Source organism: Sabethes cyaneus, chromosome 3 (genome assembly GCF_943734655.1).
Source record: "Sabethes cyaneus chromosome 3, idSabCyanKW18_F2, whole genome shotgun sequence".
NCBI lineage: Eukaryota > Metazoa > Arthropoda > Insecta > Diptera > Culicidae > Sabethes > Sabethes cyaneus.
Window position 1 is genome coordinate 135,144,138 of NC_071355.1, and position 22,947 is coordinate 135,167,084.

General features: G+C 37.3%; 1 protein-coding gene across 1 annotated transcript in view; it reads left to right on the top strand.

Annotated features, from left to right (window-relative positions):
- Nucleotides 1–5,724: 5,724 nt before the first annotated feature.
- Nucleotides 5,725–22,947, top strand: part of LOC128740173 (complement component 1 Q subcomponent-binding protein, mitochondrial) — a gene marked incomplete at its 5' end in the record, with an annotated part of 76,345 nt that continues 59,122 nt past the window's right edge. Inside the window, one exon of the mRNA XM_053835699.1 lies at nt 5,725–5,962. Coding sequence (XP_053691674.1) covers nt 5,725–5,962 — 238 coding nt within the window. The remainder of the gene's footprint in view (nt 5,963–22,947) is intronic.

Consider the following 22,947-nt stretch of genomic DNA (forward strand, 5'->3'; position numbering starts at 1 on the left):
GTGGGGGGAGGGGTCTCTAACCATCACTAAAACCTTTCCTGGCCCCAAAAACCTCTACATGCAAATTTTCACGCCGATTGGTTCAGTAGTTTTTGATTCTATAAGGAACACAGGACAGACAGACAGACAGACAGACAGACAGACAGACAGACAGACAGACAGACAGACAGACAGACAGACAGACAGACAGAAATCCTTCTTTATAGGTATAGATATGAACATAAATGTCTGTTCTCTGTGGTTTGATTTTGTACCGCATGAAACAAAAGTACATAGAGTCAGCTATAAAGTTTACATATCCTGGATAGAGAATCACCAATTATTTTCAGTCTTCAGTGCATTCCAATGTGTTTTCAAATGCTAACGGATTTATTTTCTTGATTAGTATCATCTGCGCCAAGAACCAAACATATAACCTATCAGTTCGTAACCATAAATACAATTGCGAAACTCTAATAATCTCCCGAAGCAGAAACAATATATATCAAATGAAAGGTAATGCTTTTTCTTGCCTTTATTATCCATTTTCATCATTCCCACTGTTGGTAATTCAATAAAATATTACATTTAAAGTCGAGTTCCATATAGGTGCCAGCAAGCATTTTGGGAATAGGCGTTTTTGACAAGCTATCACCCGCTTGGAGGCGCTGCATAAAAAAAGTGATGAAAAGTAAAATCGCTGTCAAACTCCATACATTTTTGAAAAAAGCTGAAATAAAATGCGGTTTTTGATTAATCCTTTCAATTATCAGGATTTTAGATATTGTCAATTGCAAGGAAAATTGTACCATCCAAAGCGCGATATCGCTCATGAAAGTGCTATTTTGCATTAAATCGTTTCGGTATCTTCGGCGCACTTTTTCGTTATCTTCCAAGCAATAAGTGCGCCGAACATACCGAAACGATTTAATGCAAAATAGCACTTTTATTAGCGATATCGCACTTTGGGTGATAAAATTTTCCTTGCAATTGACAATAGCGAAATATTGGAAGAAATTTGTTTATCTACGTTAAAGTAAGTGAAAATATTCGAATTAATTAACTTTATGGCAGAAAAAGGTTAATGTTTGATTTTGTACCGCATGAAATAAAAGTACTGTCACAACCCTACGGGATGCGACGCACCTTGCGTCCATGTACATTGTTCAACACAACACAACCCTGCTCCGAATTGCCAACTGTGCTCGCTTGACGGACGACAGATCGTAAGTAGAAGAAAAAGGCAAGTCATCAAAGTGCGATAGCGGATGTATAACCACAGAGAACAGACATCCATTCAGGAACAAATTTTTCGCGAGTTCTTGGATAAAATTTCAAATTAAAATCACCTAATATGCTAGCGACATCACCACTATAGTTTCCCAACTAAATGATTCTTTTGATTTGCACACTGACAACCTTTGGCTCCTCTGGCGCTTGTATATATGGACTATAAGCCTTATGCTAGCGCCAGAAGCTAGCTGTTGTGAGTTTAGTGTAGAATTTTATGCGCCTTTAGCGACACCATCACTATAGTTTCCCAACTAATTTGACATAAGTTTTATCCAAGCGGGGACCTTTCGCTTGGATGTCTGTTCTCTGTGGTATAACAAGCCGAAAAGGTGGTTACAACACAGAGAACAGACTACCAGATAATTGACAAAAAGTGTGTAAAAGGTTTTTATGTAATCGACGAGTAATCCTTCAATAGAGCACCCCTCGAGCAGTAAGTGGCAAACTAAATCTTGATGTCGCTGCCATCGCTGCTATGTACCTCCAGCACAAAGAAATATTAATAAAGGTACTTGGATATATTTTTAAGCGTTTGGCAAACTATTTCTGGAGGGCGCTACCGACAGATTTTACACACAAAAAATCGATTACTTCCTTCAAGCCTGTTAATCTGTTCTCTGTGGTTACAATTAATTATTACCAAATGTTTGATTATCCTAGAAGTTTCAACTTAACGCTAAAGTCATTACGTGCTAATTATTATACTTATCGTCATCTAAACCTAAATTGATTATTATATGATAGTTCCTAGTGCTACTTACATACAAAGGTAAAATTAAGATTTGCTTATACCCTAACCTAAGCTAACAATAGAATCAATATATATCCAGCTTTTTACGCGCTATAATGGCGGACGCTATAAATTGTGTTCGTAATATTCGAACAATCTTTTTGACAACTCTGCATCCATCAAAACTGGGCACTCTTCTCATGTACGGCAGTGTTGCTCTTTCTTTCGTTTACGCAAAAGAAGGAGAGCAATAGTTTTGTTTACATTTCGCACATTTTTGCTCTCCTTCTTTGACGTAAACGAAGGAAAGAGCACGGTAGTGTTGCAAGAGAAAAGTGCCAGATTTGATGTATGCAGAGTTGTCAAAAAGATTATTCGCATATTACGAACACAATTTATAGTGGCCACCATTATAGCGCGTAAAAAGCTGGATAGAATGCCAGTGTCGCTGTTTTTCTACAGGACTCATGGTGGTAAACATGGTGCTAATAATCTGTATCAAGTCTGTGAATCGGGAGCTTCATTGTCAAAGTTGCTCATTGTTATTTATCTGTTCTTTATCTGTGCGCTGGTTGGTGCTGTCATCAGTGCGCTCATCGCTGTGTTTTCATGCCAGTGAAATGTTTTTAAACGTTCTTTTTCTTTCGTCCGGATGAATTGAATCCCACAACTGCGCCCTTTTGCACCGATTTTTTCAGAAATTTGAAGCAAGCCTTGGAAGCAAGCGAAGTTTCCAATCACATTACTTGGCAGCCATAATTGAAATTTTAAACTGGTTGTCAAAGTTTGACAATGAGATTCCCCTTTTGATGAATCTCAGGCACACACACATATGCATATATAATGTATATACATTATCTGAGCATGTGTGATGTTTACCACGCGCACTGCAGCGACACTGGCATTCTATCCAGCTTTTTACGCGCTATAATGGCGGACGCTATAAATTGTGTTCGTAATATGTGAACAATCTTTTTGACAACTCTGCATACATCAAAACTGGGCACTCTTCTCCTGTACGGCAGTGTTGCTCTTTCTTTCGTTTACGCAAAAGAAGGAAGGCAATCCAGCTTTTTACAAGCCATAATGGCGGTCGTGTTCGTAATATTTGAACAGCATTTTTGTCATTTCTCTAATACATCGCACGTTTTCTTTCCGCGCGTTCACGGTAAAACTATAGGAATGTACGGAAAGACAACGTGCGATGTATTAGGGAAATGTCAAAAATGCTGTTCAAATATTACGAACACGTCCGCCATTACAGCTCGTAAAAAGCTGGATAGTTTTGTTTACATTTCGCACAGTTTTGCTTACCTTCTTTGACGTAAACGAAAGAAAGAGCATGGTAGTGTTGCAAGAGAAGAGTGTCAGATTTGATGTATGCAGAGTTGTCAAAAAGATTGTTCGCATATTACGAATACAATTTATAGCGGCCACCATTATCCAGCTTTTTACAAGCCATAATGGCGGTCGTGTTCGTAATATTTGAACAGCATTTTTGACATTTCTCTAATACATCGCACGTTTTCTTTCCGCGCGTTCACGGTAAAACTATAGGAATGTACGGAAAGACAACGTGCGATGTATTAGGGAAATGTCAAATATGCTGTTCAAATATTACGAACACGTCCGCCATTACAGCTCGTAAAAAGCTGGATAGCGCATAAAAAGCTGGATATATATTAATTATACTAAGCTAACACATGCAATTACAGTACTTAAGCCTACAGTACGGATATAGTACGGACTTGAGGAAGGTAGAAGAAGACTAAACGTGAGTAATTACATGCAATCCCAAATTTGAATCTAATTGTAAATGCTTGCCCAAGCAACCAAAAGTTCGAATATTACTTGACACGTGAACTCGAAAGTTCATAATTAGTTCAGATTCAGTTCCGTGGAACTTTCACGCTGATTAGTAGTGTATATCAAGTATATGTGGAACTAAATGCTTTAAGAAGTGCTGCGAGTACTTCATAAATACTTCAAAGCTATTAGGATGCTATATGAAGTTCTGAAGTAACTTTAGTTGCTAACAAGTTCTGCGTGTTGCTTTTTTGTTTATATTTCTGGTGATCAAACCAGCAGAACCTGAAACTATTGGAGATTAATTTTTATTTCACTTGAATAAATTTAATCCTCGCACATTTCTAATTACAAATATAAATTAGAATGTAATGCTCTTCATTATTGTGTTGTGTAGCATATGCTGTCGGTATCTCACTACTACAGTAAATAGCCTGGTTCCAAACTTTATGTTCTATAATTAACTCGCGCTGCATAAGGCTGCTGCAAGTTCTAAATCGAACTTTTACTTAACAACTCATTGGCAAAATTCACATCGCTTGTATACGACAAAGGTGACGCAGTGGATCGGTATAGGTTTACAACGCGAAGCACCCGGGTTCAAACACAACAGCAGGCAAATGCAACGAATATAGAAGTTAGGTAGAAGTATAAAAATAGAACATAGAAGTGCTGCTAAATTTGTTTTTTCTTAGTTTTTGACAGTTTATTTCGAAGCTGCTTAGCGTTCTATGCAGTGAACCCAGGACAGCTTGAAAGTTCGGTTAATTACTTAAAAGTGACGCTGCTTAGCAAGTTATAGATTGATATACATAAAGCTGTTTAACCCTTGTTAGACACCATTATTCGAACTCTTGGTTACTTGGGTGATCGTTATATTATTTGCTTGAATTGAAAGTCGATACAGTAACTGATAATTGAATATCTATTTGGTTCTACCCTCAAAGGGATTTTATAACGCGCTTCACATCGTCATCAAATATACGTGTTACAAAACCGGAAACAACCTCTTCTCCATCCCGTCCAGTTGCTACTGTAACAAGTACATAGAGTCAGCTGTAAAGTTTACATATCCTGGATAGAGAATCACCAATTATTTTCAGTCTTCAGTGCATTCCAATGTGTTTCAAATGCCAACGGATTTATTTTCGTGATTAGCATCACCTGCGCCAAGAGCCACACATATAACCTATCAGTTCGTAAACATAAATACACTTGCGAAGCTCTAATAATCTCCCGAATCAGAAACAATATATATCAAATAAAAGGAAATGCATTTTCTTACCTTTATTATCCATTTTCATCATTCCCACTGTTGTTAATTCAGTAAAATATTACTTTTAAAGTTGAGCTCCAAATTGGTGCCAGCAAGCATTTTGGGAATTGCACTTTTTTTGTAGTTCCAATAATCACAACCAGGTAGCGAACGGTTGCTATTAGTTTTGCTCGAATTCGCCTATAGCGGTGTGATGCTGTTTCATTTACGCAAATGGTTAGATGTTGACTCCAAAAACATGGCTGCCTAGCAGGACCGTGGTTGCCGTTGATGTTCGCCGACGGCCAATGTGATTCTAGCTTTAGTCAGTTTCTTCTTAGGCACCCTATCCAGCTTTTTACGAGCCATAATGGTGGACGTGTTCGTAATATTTGTACAGCATTTTTGACAGTTCCCTAGTACATCGCACGTTTTCTTTCCGCGCGTTCACGGTAAAACTTAAGGAATGCCATTATGGCTCGTAAAAAGCTGGATTTCGTCGGTGGTAGACGCGTAAAATGCTATCTGTCAAACTTTTTTTGGGGATGTTGCCAAAATGTCAAATATTATGGCTCGTAAAAAGCTAGATAGCACAGTGTATCCCCTCGGTGGCGAATACCGTCAGTTCAGTTCATCCGTCATTGCGTCATTGTGAATTGCTTATCACCACAGGTTGATTAGGATTAAAATCCATCTTCTACATAATTGCGAGGGAACTATTCTTAAAAATTATGTTTTCGACGGGAAAAATGTTACGGTTAGCGTTTTTCAAACAGTTCTCTATGACAGGAAGGATTTCGAAAGGTATAAAGCCGGTGTCTTTTCGGACGTTTTGGAACATGTGTCGCACGGAAAACAATATGCCGTATCCCAATTATTATCAAAATTTATTAAAGCCTGTAAGTTGTTCGTGTGGCTGTTCTGGGTTTCATCATGTACACACAAAAGGTATGGACGAAAACTAACAAATTATTTTCACTGTCACTCAAACATAATTTTTATTTGTGTTATTACCATGAATCCCACGTATGGCAACATAACCTATCGTTAGAGGTCAGCACCGCTAATCAGCTAACCTCACTAACCTGGTGAGATGGCCCCGCCCAACCACAAGAGTAAACCACAAAACAAAAAAATAATGAGCAATTGCTAACATTTTAGCTAGCGAAAAGTGCATTCGCTTAGTTTTAAATTTATATTTATATTTACTCTGTAAAGTACAGAGACATTAAGTTTCGGGAGCGACGAGGCATTCAAAAACCGCTAAATTTTGAATCAAAACGAAGAATACCGTCACAAATAAAGCTACCAAACTCCCCGTTTTGATTCAAAATTTGGCGGATTTTGAGTGCCTCGTCGCCTCTGAACCTATAGTCTCTGTATTGTACTAGAGACTATAGATTTCAAAGGCGCCGAGACACTCTAAAACCGCTAAATTTTGAACGAAAGCGGAGAGTTACCTTTATTTACGATGGTACTCTCCGTTTTGTTTCAAAGTTTAGCGGATTTTGAGTTTCTCGGCGCCTCTTAATCTATAGTCTCTGTAGTGCTAACACGTTTTAAACCATGCGAGCGCACTAGTCGCTGTCTAAAAATTTAGCGGGCCCACCTGTGTCTATTGATACATTCCAGCGTTACGAGACACCATGAGCAACCGTTTTTTCGAAGCAAATTTGTTCATATTTTACCAACAGTCTGACGAATATCTTTCAATATAGGTGTTTTGAGATGCTATTTAGTAGTACTTTCTCAATACGAGGGCGAAATATTTATTATAATAAACATCATTGAATAGTGGCGGAATACTTTTCATTACGGGACACCATCGCAGAAAATGCGTATTCGGAACATGATTCCAACATTTGCAAAACTCTGCTCTGTTTCAAGTTTTTCAAAGTCGACATGTTCCGAAATTTTTTAGCTGAAGGCAGCCTGAAACTCAAAGTGTAAAAGTATATTCAGGTTTTGTGTTTAGTTTTTAAGATATAATAAAAATCATTTCGTTATGGGACACCATGAGCTGTTGGGCAAACGGTATTCTGCAAATGGTGTCCCGTAACGGAAAAACTAAACTGCATTATATGGTTTATTTTCTCTAGATTTCTGTTCAGGCCGTCATATTTTCTATATCTGGTCTAAATTCACTATATTTTGTAACAATAGTGTGCTGATTTGGTGTGTGATAGTCTGGTAATAAGACATACGTAACGAAGTATATGTAAGGTAAAGTGCTTGCTTGCCTAATCTTAGGGTTATAGTAATTAAAATGTAGGGGCTGTGGATTAATTATGTAACGAGTTTTCCCCATTGTTGACTAATCGCCCCCTCCCCCTATGTAAGATTTTGCATGATTTTGGCCAAAATAACAAAATTCAAAAATTTTACTTGAAAAATTTTAAAACAGTAAATAAGGTTTGTCTTGATGCGAAAGGTATGCTCTATTTGCGCTGCACGCCAAAATGGTATTAAATAGCAAATATTCGAAAATTAGGTATTTTGTTTTACTTCAGACGTATCAGTTAACGTATCATAACGCATAAATTTAAAAGTTTTTAAGCATCTCTACTATTTCATGCAACATTTACAACTCATGTTACGCCCTCCCATGGGTAGGTGGTTTGACGCGTACTTCGGCCAAACGACCTAAAAATTCTTAGTTCCGCATGTAGAATGTTTATAGTTTAAGTTGGATATATGTGTAGTATGTAGTATTGCATAATTTAGCCTTATGTGTAGCATGTGTCTCGTAAAGCGGAATGGAGCGAAATCGAACGGATTTGATTTTAAATTCAATCCGTTTGGGCCGAAGCACCGGGAGGGCTTACTCGGTTCCCTAGATGAATTGCTGGTATGCACAGAAATTTCTCTAGAAAACTGAAACCAAATCCTACCCACCATTCATGAGATTTTGACTTACTCATGAAAATTAAAATGTATCGCTAGTTAGAACGAACGAGTGTTCAAAAATGATGTGATGGCTTTATTTGCGTAATCGAGACATTTTCTATGAGATTGCCATAGAATTTGTGGCTGTTATGCGATTATGGACAGCACAGCACTGAAAAATATACACACACGTACATGTATACATGTGTATGCATGTATGAGTGTGCATGGGTGTATAGGTACGAATGAATATATGTTTGAGTGTTCTATGATGAGTCGGAAATTCTTCTTATACCTATGCTGCCAAATTACAATTATTAATGGGCAGGAAGTTATAGTCAGTAGCTGTGTTTCCTGTATCAGTTTCCTATGCTATTACTATTATTACTAATATTGCTATCGTTGCTGTTACTGTCACCTCTATTGTATTGTTTTGGATGTAATTTTTTTTTTCTTATTTCCCTCCTTTATTAGAATGATTTGCATGTCTTGTGACTAACCGCGTTAACGGTATTCAACTAACAACATAAAATGATCATGTATGACGCTGTTTGTCTCCCAAGGGCCTTCCTAATGCTGATGAGCCTCTGTCGGAGAGTCCATCAAGTCGAACGGTGGCAACTCACCGGCGGCCTGCTCCTCTCCATTCTTGCGGCTGTCGTCGCGGTCGGACTTAGTGGATCACTCGAAAAGATCTATAGCCTCGATATATATCTTGTTCTGTCCATTGCCCAATGCTGGCAGACTTCAACTGAAATTCCATTTCTAACTAAATCTTTTTAGAGTTAAAACTTCTTCAAGTAAAAACAGGTATTCGATTCTCTGGCTGATTCAAGCGATAGCGAAGGGCTGTCCAAAATCATTTCCACTTCCTAAAATGGGGTCATAGTACATAATATATGGCCGTGGTATGAGGATTTATTTTTCGATTCAATACCATCCTCACAGAATTATCAACGTCGTTAACATCTTATTAAGACTTGCTTTAGTGACAGCTTGCACTTAAGACCTAACACGGCATATATACATATCTCCAAGTGAAGTTCTTTTTGATCCACCTCATCCCTTCTTAGTTACAGAATCATTTCAATTGACCACGGTCTGAAGAGCATACCGACAAATCGGTTGACTACCGCTACAAATATGCAATTAATGCCACCGGGAATAATACGAGCGAGTACCAGTCCCCATTACATCGCATCTGCTCTATTTTTCGGAAGTTCAAGTAGTTTTTCGATAGTTCTGAGCGATAATATTGCTCTTGAATAATATTCCGCACAAAATATTCGAAAATTTACGCCATCAGCTACAATACTGCAAAGATGGTAGATAAAGAGGCGGCTGTGGCTTTTAATGAGCATAGGTTGTGGAACAGCGCTGGGTCAATCGTGATGACATGGGTATTTGGGAGATGAGTAGCGTCCAGCCTAGCGAGTAGTTAGTCGGTAGTAGCATAGGTGATGGACAGACATAGAATTCTCGTGATATTACTAACTTGAAAATTGCAATCAACATGTTGACTAAAAAATTCCTCTTCTTTTCTTTTCTTTTCTTTTCTTTTCTTTTCTGCCTGATCTCTATCGCTTCTTCTCACGGCAACAATAATGTTGCCGAGAGGGGAGGCAAGAGACCAGCCACAGATGACCACACTGGTGACAACGATGGAGAGGACGACCGGCGTGGAGCCTGCTTCAGGTTTAATTAAGATTGACTACGAACAAGATGAGGAAACAAACAAAGGAAGGAGAAAACAAGATAAGTACAAGCCATCTTATGCTATATTGACCAAACACACAATTATATCAAGCCAAGTTCTGTCACTCTTCTTCTGCCCATTAATCCATAATCACCAATACATTATGGAGCTAGCGTAATCCGCACGGATTCTTTTAACATTATCACAACCACCTTATCTCAGCCCTGGACAGACTTGGCTCTAACTGCCCCACCTTGTGCTGCAAACAGAACAGAAACATTTACAACTCATGTTACGAACTATAACTATAACGTAAGTTTCTATAAAAGACTAATTTTGCCTATTCTTTAAAATAACTTTGTTGATAACTTGCAAATTATTCTACAGTCATAAAACAGTTATATAAAATATAAAAAATAAAACAGTTGAAAAGGGTCATGAAAATGTTCAAAAAAGAAACGCTAAAAAAGTAGCTGAAAATTTTGTCTATTCTTTAAAATAACTTTGTTGATAACTTGCAAATTATTCTACAGTCATAAAACAGTTATATAAAATATAAAAAATAAAACAGTTGAAAAGGGTCATGAAAATGTTCAAAAAAGAAACGCTAAAAAAAGTAGCCGAAAATGATGCCGTTCGAAGTACGACACTTACTATGCATCTTGCAAGCTAAAAATGCTCTCTGGGCTAGGCTTTCTTGCTAGTGTGCTCAGCGAAGCCACTATAATTGATAAAAAAAAGCTGACTAAACAACTTTCAGAAACGGAATTCCAAGTTTTTAGACTATTCAAGTATTTTAATGATAAAGTATTCAAGTAAGTCGAAATCGGCGTTAGGTATAAATGTCTTTAAGACTTAACCCTTCTTCTTTATCGAGAGACTTTCTTTCTTTTTCATTAACTTTTTTTTTGTTTTCGGGTACAGTGGGTTGTTAGCCTCAGGTCCCTATCTCACTGACGTGGCTGCCATCTTAAGGTGGGAGGAAGCCACTCTGTCCCCTTCACTGTTAGCCTACAGCAACCAAGATTGCGTACCCCAGCCGGCAACACGTGGACGTAGGGGTAGAAGTTAGTAAACAGTGGTTATGGAATGCACATGTTCACCCTTTGCCTGGAGCCACCCTTTGTCGAGAGACTCTGCAGCTAGTTATTAGAGTACAAAATAATTAGGTTGATTTGTCTATTTTGGATAGGCTTTACGCGTACTTTATTTTGGTCACTTCTATTTGATTTTGCCGTAAATGTTTAAAATAACGTACGTGCAACGTCTGCCCAAAATGGATAAATCACTCTACGGGGCTTGTACAACGATCCTACTGACTTTGGCAGCACCATCCAGTCGAGATTCGAACATACGACGACTGGTATCATACCTCGTTAGGTATTACTCATCAGGCATCACACCTTTTTTTGCGGTGTCCACCTTTCATATAATGTGTCCGTACAATGTCTAAAAAATATGATTACTAGGTAATGTTTTTGATGTTAAAGTATAAGTTTTGAACAAAATTTAGTAGTAGTATGGCTATATCAAACAGAGATACTTGTGTAGACATTGAATTTAATCTTGAGGTGCCCGTCTTTACCGCACATTCCTTAATATTACAATATATTATTATATTGTAATCATATTTATACTTATAGTAAATACACATTTACTTGCATTCGGTCATCAAAATAATAGATTTGTTATCGTCGATAAAGATTAGTTGAAACATGATGTGATTAGTGCTTTTTCATTCAATTACTTTTTGCGTTAAACAAAACGTTATGGGACACCATTTTGAAGCACCTATTTTATTTTACATAGAAATGCTTATCAAAAGTTAAGCACAGCGCGATTTTGATTGTACATATATGATTGAAGAAAATCCATAGTTTCAAAAAACTCGGATTTAAATTGTCTGGTATATGGAAATAAATGCAAAATTTTCGTTACGGGACACCATTATAAAAGTACCTGTTTGTAAAGACGCTTATCTGGAAAATGCTTTCATTTTTCAAAAAACTGTATGAACAAAATGTTACCCTAGTAATGAAACATGTTTTGACGATATACAGTTTTAAATTATTTTGGCTTAAAACTATTGACAGAGAATTAATTGCAGCCTTGCCTAAATGATGAAAAAATCTATATTGTTAACCTCCCACTTGTAAGGTGCATTTTAGCATGAATTGTCAATAAACAATATGACAATTCAGGATTTTTATAAGCTTTATGTTATGTTTGAACATGCTACATACAAATATTTTTAATATTACTACTTTCAAAATTTGCTCTCATGGGATAGATGCGCTTGGAATGTGTCTATTGCCTGTCGGGCAATGAGGTTTAAAGGGATAATACCACATCACCGCCAAGGAACTAGGGTGACGGACCCATATTTCACCACTTTTATCTAAAATATTTACATGAAACGAAATAGGTCAAGGTTCTGTAAGTTCAGATATTTGATAACATGAGAACATTATACTTCGGACATTTCTTTTCCTGACTCAATCATCATATTCATACCGAATATGATCAATCCCTCATAATATTGATTATTTAAATATGTATTCTGAGCCCCAATTTCGCCACCCAGTTGCCAAATTTCGCCACTTTAGAAAAACTTGATTTAAGTAGATTTTAATGTCAAATTTATAAATGAATTCTCTATATTCTTAATAAATCCAGTTGTTAAATAGACTGCTTCGTTTTCAATTAATTGTTTATGAAACGTTTTTGAAAACCCATAAAAATAGCAATAAAACCACAAATAAACCAAAGGACCAAAATTCGATAAATATTTTTACATTTTGATATCTACTTTGTTAATAGGAGGATATAGTGGAAAAAATTCACCCATAAAGTAACTTAATTTTCTCTGTCTCCGGTAAATATATACGAATCGAAATTCCGGTGAAATAGCATTTGTATCATATATAGGCCATAGGAAACTCTAAGCAAAGCGACGGCATTTTATTCAAGCAATTAAAAAGAATTCAAAATGTTTTCTTCTGTCTTAAGTTCATTTATAAATTATAAAATATTAAGAATCAAACACCTTGGATCTACTTAAGCATAATTTTCGAAGGAGAAAAAGCTATTACTAAAAGAAATCACCCGAATATCCCGGAATAGCCCGCTCAGCTAGCTCCCAGGTATGATGCTGGCCTAACAAATCAGTTGTCGTATGTTCGAATCTCGACTGGGCGATGCCGCTATAGGGTTAAGAGGATCTTTGCACTAGTTCCGTAATTTTCCTGTACTCTAATAACCGGCTGCGAAGTCTGTCGATAAGGAAGGGTCAAGTTCTGATGTCATTATAGACGCAAAACAAATATTTTTCGTTGATGGCAATTTTATTGCCACGGCCTTATAAAGGGTTAAAAGAAATCGCTGTAATTATTCATTTCTAAATGGCCATGGTCCTTGCGTTCATTTTCTTGTGTAATTGTTTATGCTAAAGAAAGAAATTTTCTTGTATTTTGTGATTATTCCATACCCATTACTTGACTGTGATTTTGCGAACGGCATCATTTTCGCGTTGTTTGGGTTACAAATAATAATGAGAGTTACGACTTTATCTTCCTGTCCGGATCCGGACGCGGCAAAGGTGGTAAAACTCGGCAGCAGCCGATTATTGTTTGGTGTGGAGTGGAAATTACGCCGACCGTGTTGGATTCGAAACATCGATCTATTATTGTCAATTGCAAGGAAAATTGTCCAATCAATAAGTGCGCAATCGCTCATAAAAGTACTATTTTAGCTTAAATCGTTCCGGTCTCTTCGGCGCACTTATTGCTTGGAAGATAACGAAAAAGTGCGCCGAAGATCGAAACGATTTAATGCAAAATAGCACTTTATGAGCGATATCGCACTTTGGATGGTACAATTTTACTTGCAATTGACAATAAGCTGCTATAATAGAATATTAAATATGCTAGAAAACCCAAAGTTTGATCGCGGAAGCAGAGGGTTTAAATTGGTGGGAATAGTGATGTCCGAAATTTTCAATTATTCGATTACCGATTAATCGGTGAGCCTTGTCTGCACTAATCGATTAATTCAACTATTCGTGCTAGAGAGCTTTCTGACAGCTCAAGCAGCCACACTAGCGAACACGAAATACGCGTGTATATACATGATGTTTACCTCATTTTGGGGAACAGCTGATGCTGGAGGAACAAACCGAAAAATAGCGATTACTAGTTGTGTTTCTCCGTTTGCCACACTGCAGAGCACATATTTCGGTCAAATTTTTCATCCTGTTCCAAATTCAAACACATATTTTGAAAATTTCTGTACCTTGGTGACAAAGGAATGCATCTCTTTTGTTTACTGTTGTTGTTTGCCTCATTTTCAAGCACCAATACACACATAACTGGAAATGTCTAGTGGTCTTCGATTAGAAATATTCGCATATTTCTTTGCATAATTCGATTAATCGAACGATTATGAACGATTACCGAGCATTATTCGGGGATTATACGTACTGATTGAACTATTCGATTAATTCAACTACTCGTGCTGGCATTATTCGATTAAAAATTATTCGAATATTCCTTGTGTTATTCGATTAGTTGAATTAATCGAACGATTAACGGACATCATTTAATTCAACTTAATGGTCATTAAGGTATAGGCTACAAGCCCGTTGCCAAAATAAAAACTTAATATTAACACAATGAATACAAATGAATACAATGATTAAAAGAAATGCAGTTGTCCCCTTAAATATAAACTAAGCCTATTTTTAATGGTAGTTGGTGGCATAGTAATTTCCACTACATGCTGTAGATCATTGAAAGCTCTCATAAAACGGCACGTTGGTTCATGAAGAGAATAATTCCTATTTCTATGAGGCGGGTTGAAAACACGTCTGTTACGGAGCACGACCTGACTTTGATTAAAGTGCAACCGTGCGGCAAGTGTTTGACTATCGGTTCGTCCAGATAAAATGTTTACGAAGAACACTATATCAGCTATTCTATGCCTGCAGTGAATCGTGTCCATGTTGACTAGAGAACAGAGATCTTGATACGGCGGCAGTTGGTCTCCATTCCATCTCAAATTCCGCAAGGCAAAACGTACAAACTTTTTTTGAATGCTCTCAATTCGTTGTATATAAGTTACGTATTGAGGGCGCCACACAACGCTCACAAAATCAAGCTTACTCCGTACAAGTCCAACGTATATAGCCAATATTGCATGTGGGTCCTTTAGGTCTCGCCCGAATCGCCTCACGAGAGAGAATAATTTAAGGCAGTCCTTAATAACATTGTCTATATGATTTGTAAAAGAAAGTGAGCTGTCGAAAACAATTCCTAGGTCTCGAACAATTTCTCTGCGGGGCAGGACAATTCCGTTGTAAGAGTATTGAAACTCAATTTTTTGTATTTTCCGAGAAAAGGTCATTACCGAACATTTGTCCGGATTGATATTTAAGCCGCTATTTGAGCAAAACGTTCCAAAGTTATCCATGTCAAGTTGAAGTTTGACACAGTCAGCGTCAGTCTTGATTGGTAAGAATATTTTTACATCGTCAGCATATATTAAAATTATAGCATTGGACAACATAGTTGGAAGCTTATTCATCACCAGCACAAACAATAATGGACCCAGATGACTACCTTGCGGCACACCTGAATTAACAACAAAGGAGTCTGAAACATTTTCCTTAACTTTCACATATTGAACTCTGTGTAGCAAATAACTTCCTAGCCAATTGTAGATCGGACCTCCGATGCCAAAATCAGCAGCCGCCTGCATAATACTTTCGGTCTTAACGGCATCAAACGCTTTACTCATGTCTGTGTATATACAATCTACTTGACATCCTTTCGAGATGTAGTCATTCACTAGAGACGTAAATTCACAGAGGTTTGTAGTAACCGATTGGTAGGTAAGCCCATCTGAAGGACGAAAGTTGACAATGGACATTACGAGTCAGAAATTTGAGAATTAGAGATTAATGAACGCACCTTTTCAGGTCCACCATATAAATTAGTTTAAAAGTTGAAATTATGAATTTCTCACATGTAAGAACACAATTCTTTAATGCGCAACTTGAGCATCTATATATGAAATTCATACAAAAATCACCGGCTTTAGCATTGGGAGACGAATTGCGCTACATTCGTAGTCCTACTTCAAGCCTGCGCCCGTGCCACTAGGCATGGACCCTTATACTTTTATAGATTGCGGGAAGCATAAAATGTGTCTAGAGATGCCATATGGCATCATTGGGTTGATTCTGGTTAAGAATGGCATTCACACAAAACTATATCTTCTTTTTGCCATTTCCAATTATAATACAAATTTCGGGGATCTGCAAACTCTGTAAAATCTCGAATAGCACTTCCTTTTGATCACACGAAATCGCCATTACATTGTCTGTTACAAACTTCACCGACTTCAATTGCACTTTATTCAGTCCCGATTTTCCCTATGAAACTCTTCGTCTGAATTTAAAAACGTGTTTTGTATTTCCGAAGATTCCACACAAATATTTCACTTGTCTCTTTGACGATTCAGTTAGCAATGAATTTCGTGGAGTCAATAAACTGATGAACTCCAACTGATGAAGTAATAAAATTCTTAATCCACTTTTAAAACTTTGTACAGTAAAGTAAATTGCAATATTTAAAATAAATGATCGATATTTAGTTTACTTACTTTTTTTATTGATTTTGTTTTAATTTCTGCATTCGAACAGTTGTATCGAGCATTTCAGTCGAGTAGTCCAGTCGAGCAGTCGAATCACACAGTTAAGTCAAGCAGTTGAGTCGAGCAGTCGGGTTGAGTGGCTAAGTCAAGCAGTCAGTTGAGTCGAGCAATCAAATCAAGTAGACTAGTCGAGCAGTTGAATCGAGCAATCGGGTTAAGCAGTTGAGTCGAGCAGCCGATTCGAATAGTCCAATCGAGTAGTTGAGTCAAGCAGTTCATTTGAGCAGTTGAGTCGAACAGTTAAGTCGAGCAGTGGTATCAAGCAGTTGAATCGAGCGTCGAATCGAACAGTTGAGTCGAGTAGTGTAGTCGAGAAGATAAATCATGCTGGAAGGAAAAGTGCTTTATATGCACGGCACATTCTTCACGAAAACTCATATCTAAACCGCTGGATATAACAAATTTTATGTAAATAAACCACACGGTGGTGTCATTTGACCGCAAAATAACGTCATCATCATGTTATCTATTCTAACCATACACTCAAAATAATCCGCACATCACTAATGGAAAATTTTCATATGAAAATCCTTATGATTATTATGTGCCACATATAAACACAATCCATCCAGAAGTACACATGAAAATTATATGCATATGAATAGTATATGCAAATTTTAAAGATAAATTAAAAAACATGAATGGTAACTTTTTGGCACATAAAATTGATTTACTGGGCACATGGCAAAAATCTATGTGTGAAACACATAGAAACTATACGAAAAGTTTTCTCAGTGTAGACCAAATCTCGCGTCACTTTTGATTTCGTCCAATGTAACAATTCCACCATATTGAGAAAAACGAGATCGAAGTTCTTCGAATTGAACTTTAAATTGTTTCAAAATGAAATAATTTTCAGTCATTCACTCAACGTGGTTGATGAATAATAACATTCAATATTTAACGGAGATTTTAAAAATCTAATTAAAACTAAGCAATTTTGGTTTATTATGGAAAAAGTTACATTGGACTGTTTACCATCTCATGCTGTACTTTGGACGGTTTTATTTTTCCAGGTTATTGCACATAAATTAAGCGAGATCACCGTAAAATACGTGCGTTGCCGTGCTACGCTATTTTCGAGGTTATTTTTCGATATTAGACCGCTTGTTTCACTTAAAATGCATAAATAATGCGAAAAAAACTTTCACTTGCTAAACGTCCAATGTACAGATTGGGTTTGTTTTGATTTTTTTTTTGCACTTTGGACATCAGATGAGAACGACCGAAGTAACAGTCAGTCATTCGTAATTCGAATGTGCACATTGGACATTTTGATAATGCTAATTTTTTCACCTCAAAATAATTCTATTTGGGCAGGTGTTTTTGTATAACATAGAGTTTAAAAAGAGCAATAATTTGTTGTGATAAACCGGATTTGTTTACATTTGTTACATTGGACGAAATGAAAAGTGACGCGAGAAATCATCATACCGTCAATTGACAGATACTGTTTACTGTTTGCAAAATTTTCCTTTTCATGCATTTTTAACATTTTACTGGCATACTGGCCTTCTAATTTAGTCATATTACTGTTTTAGCAACAAACTTGTCGTTTAACCTTCTGTCTGTACAAAAAAATACTTACGTTGTCTGTACATTGAGATCAATTTGACACCAAAATTCAAACCGCTATATCTCAGTGAAAAATAGACGGATTTCCGAATTTTCAAATGTTTTAGAAAGGTAATTTAATACACTGGCTGTGAACCATTTCGCGAAATTTTTAACTTTTTAGTTAAAATTTGACAGTTCGATGGCTATTTCTCCCAACCCGGTAACAATGTGACAGCTCCCATACAAATCAAGCGTACCTAAAACTGCTGGTTCATGGTTCACGACAGATGTTTGAAAGCGGCGTAAAAATCAAAGAAAGAGCTTATTATCATTTTTTTTGGCAAAAAATCCTTTGTGCATATAAGAACTGAATTGGTTTATTATTTCAATAAAGCATTTTACGAACTGACAACATTATGTCAAGTACCAAAATGTTTCCGTGGTAATGACAATAGCAGCATAACTGTTTCTTCTGTTAAATGAAATGCTCTATTTGGTTCTGTCATGTAACAGTGTTTTTTGTACAACTGCAACAATCTCTACACGGTAAAAAACTATCACGTTAAAGTAAAGTGATTTATCTTTGAATTCGCACTACTTGCCAAACATTATAATTTGAAATGAAAACGTGTTGAAAATGAATCAATTCAAAGCACGATGAAACCAACAGAAAATCACTTCAATTTCGGGTGTGTTACGTTTTGAATTTTGGACTGTCAAATGAATTAAAAAAAACGCATATTGAGATTATTAACTTGTTCGAGTTTATTTAGTATATTATATTAATATAGTGGATAACATAATTTACCATAATAAATGATATTGCGTAATTATCCGTAACCAAAATCACCGATCATTGAAGAGGACAATTCTTAAATATTGTTGGTGGCCGCTACCGTGTTCATGTCCGTCTCCATTTGATCAATTCCCCAGGCTGAAAACATTTAATTTATTAATTTCGATCACGGGGATAATTTCACTATACTCACGATCTAAAACATCAGTGATTTCAAACGAAAACATGGTTTAGACAGCTAACTTTCTGTTTTTCTGCTGACCATTATAAGTTGCCCGTTTGTTTCGTAAGACTTTGACATATATGATTTGCAAAAACAAGATTCATTTTCAATGGATGAAAACAGTCGTGCAGATTCTTAGGATATGCATTACAATTTGATGGTGTTTTCCATTAAATACTTCTCAATAGGAGATCACTTTGTTAAAAAATAAAAATCTCTCGAATATCAATGCTAAATCACTTCAATTTGCAGTGCGGCGTGACAAATTGAAGCAAATGCCAAAACCCTTGAAAAAGACGTGACAATTTTTTACCGTGTATTGTCTACTCTTGAATTTTGTTTAACTTGTTCTGTTAACGACAAAATCGATCCAGCAATCATGAAAGAGCATTTCATTGATTATTGCGCAGCGGATAACTTTCAATGAAACACGCAATATTTAAATACTTTAGAGCAGACCACCGTACACAAGAGTGACAATCTTGTAAGAAATACTGCTTTTTATCTTGTAAACAAATCAATCAAGCAACCCACCAAGAATTCAAACAGTTTTGCCGAAGACATGAAACAATGCTGAATTAGTCAATACGCACTTTTCGAATCGTTATCCAGACAGCTTTTTGCGTTCACATTTAACGTAACAAAGTGAACATTTCCTTTGGAAATCGAAGGTGCGTCAATTTTGCCCGGCACGTAAAAACGATCGTCGCGACATTTTTGGCACTGGCGGGTGTTACGGGAAACTGTTAATAACTGTCACTTTGTTACGGGGTAGATTTCTCCTCGTGTGCTTAAAATCAGTTCAGAATGCGAACCATTTCATATTTCTAGATAGAATTAACAAAAGGGCGAATGTCGCAAATGTATACAAAACGGGTGAGAGTTATTTTTTGCTGGACCAGCATAGGAAAATAAACCCTTACTCGGTTTGTTTACGCTTGCGACATTCGCCCTTTTGTTAATTCTATCTTGATTTGACAGATTAATAGTTGTAGACTAATCTCAAATTTTTTAGTCTTGACCTTGAAATGCGGTCATACATATATATTAATATTTTTTGAAACGATGGTTCTACAATTGATGAAGGGACCCAACCAAACGCGTCGCTATTCTTGCGGAAGTGGATTTTGCGGTCTCCTTTTGTCCAGCGCCTCTATGGTTCAAAGGTACAAGTACCAGTACCTGTGTACTATGCCCTGGCGGGTGTTGTGTTTTCGAATCCGGTTATAATCTCAGATTACAGCTTGGTTCGACTCATGCACCTTCCAGCATTGGACAAAAGGTAGGAGTCAAAATGACTACTTGTCAAGCATAGCTACCAATACCCCCCCCCCCTGCTTTTCCGCTCTTCCCCTCCTTCACCAAAAATTTTCATTTCTTTCCCCTATCGTCCCTTCATCAATTGTAGAACCATCATTTCAAAAAATATTAAGATTAATAGTTGTTTTGCTCAATGAGGGCATATATAAGATGAGGATGAAGATATGTTTCTATAACAGCGAATTTATTTATTCAGTCCAGGTTGGAATTAGATGAATTTTGTGTGATTATTTGCTCCTATTTGATAGATAAAATTTATCTCATTTCATTTCGGGTTGAATAAACAAATTTGCTATATGTTAAACATCCATACATTTCTGAAAAAAATTCAAGGAAAAATCAGTGAAACACATCGAAGCTCTTTCCTCACCTGTGGCATATCTCATTGGCTCTCAGAACTTGGTTAAAACTAACCATGCTCCTGAGCATGTTAAATCTTTGTATTAGTTCTTTGCGTTCTTATATTGCATAATATAGCTATAGAAGTTGTACCTAAAAGAGTCATACACACTTAAAAAAAAGTACCGAGTTCGGTAAATTACTGTAAATTTTACCGAACTCTGAGCAGCAGAACGTTCGGTAAAAATTTTTTATGATGCCAAACATTATTAATAATCCGTAAACGTCGTTTGGCACCATCGAATTTTACCGAACGTTCGGCTGCTCAGAGTTCGGTAAAAAAATTTAAGTGTGTAGCCGGAAACTGACACAAATAGTTTTTATGGTCATACAGTTGGATTTCGAATTTGGCATGGTTCGATTTTGGCATGCCTCGATTTTGGCAACAAAAGTATCCGTTTTTGGCAACACAAGACATTTCTCTTCGAAAAATATGCTTAAATATCAATCAGTTTCCGCATACATGCTTTAAATGACGAAAAAATGATGCCCTGAGTATGTTCATGAAAAAAAGTTATATGGTTTCGAACAATATTTTTATTGCCGTAGGACTACGTCTTACCGCAGGGTGTCAATAACTTATTTGCACCGGATGGATAGCTCTTGTCGGTCTTTTTAAACATAAAATGGTTGCAATCGGTGATTAATGATATTTAGTCAACTTCTAAAGCATTTACATTAAATTTTTTCATATCGAAAAAGGGTCTCGATTTTGGCACGGTTTCGATTTTGGCAACATAGGCGACACGCATTTGTTGCCAAAATCGAAATCCAACTGTATTGGATTTTATTCAACTGAATAAAAACTTCTGGCTGTTTGCAACATTTATGTAGTCTGATTAGAGTAAAATACTGCTTAGAAAATTCTTGATCGTTTGCTATCAACTCATTTTTTAAAATTTTGCGAAAGGTTCGGTCTGATTTAGCACCGACCATATGATATCGCGACAAGCAATCGAGTTGAGCAGGCGAGCCTAGCAGTCCAATCAAGCAATCGAGTCAAGCAGTTGGGCCGAGCAGTCGAGTCGAACAGTCAAGTCGAGCAGTTTAATCAGGCTGTTCAGTCAAGCAGTCCGGACGAGCAGTTGAATCGAGTGGTCGATTCGAGCAGTCAAGCCAAGCAGTTAAATCGAGCAGTTCAGTCGAGCAATTAAGTCGAGCAGTAGAAACGAGTAGTCTAGTCGAGCACTTGAGTCGAGCAGTCGAATCGAATGGTTTAGTCAAGCAGTCGGGTCAAGCGGTTAAGTTGAACAATTGAGTCGAGCAGTTCATTCGAGCAGTCGAGTCGAGTGGTCCAGTCAAACGGTTTATTCGAGCAGCTGAGTCGAGTAGTCCAGTCGAGCAGTTGTATCGAACAGTTAAGTCGAGCTGTCGAATCAATCAAAAGTCAAGCAGTCGAGATAGCCAGTTGAACCGAGCAGTCGAGTCGAGCAGTCCAGTCAAGCAGTTTAATCGAGCAGTTAAGTCGAGTAGTCCCAAATTAGCCTGATTTTCTTCACTCGTTCTTCCAGTTCCGAACCCTTTCGCACCTTTCGTCCCAATGTATCTAGTTGACGCACTGCTGTGACGTAGCGTGTTGTTTTTTGCAATATTTTTCTCGCTTGTTTGTTGCTGTCCGATTCCAAATTTTCAATCGGAATGGTCACCCCTGCGTTCTCGATTGCGAAATAATCACGTAGCTGTTCATTCAGCTCGTGATCGCTGTCCGAAATCGGTTCAAGATGGAAATTCACGGCAGCCCGTTTGGTCGAATGATCTGCTGGGTAAACGTAGATGCTCCAACCCAATCTGCACTTCGCTGCAATAGGATCATTGTACCCTCCTTCTCGCAGTTTCAATGGCACAGTCAGCTTCAGATTGTCTAATCCGATTAATAATTTCGGTACAATTAATTCGTAGTCCTCAACTGGTAGTCCCCGAAGGTGAAAAGATTGCTGTGCAAGCTCGTGGTACCGCATTGCTTGACGGGGGAGCACTAAGCAACTTACGGTACGGGCGTGAAATAGCTTTCGTCGAAGGGCGCAATTCTTTGCGGCTATTTCTAATTGCACTCGCCTTGATTTTGGTTCTTCGCGTACTACATTTCCCGTCCATTGCAAAGTCAGAGGTTCCTGTGTACCGTCGAGATTCAATTGCGCGGCCACCGTCTCTTCTATAAGAGTAACAGACGACCCTTCGTCAATGAATACGAAAACGACTTGCTTATCGTGCTTCCCAAACAACACGACCGGCAGTATACGGAATATGGGAGACTGAGATATATTTTGACCAACGTGGCTAGCGGAGATTTTTACAG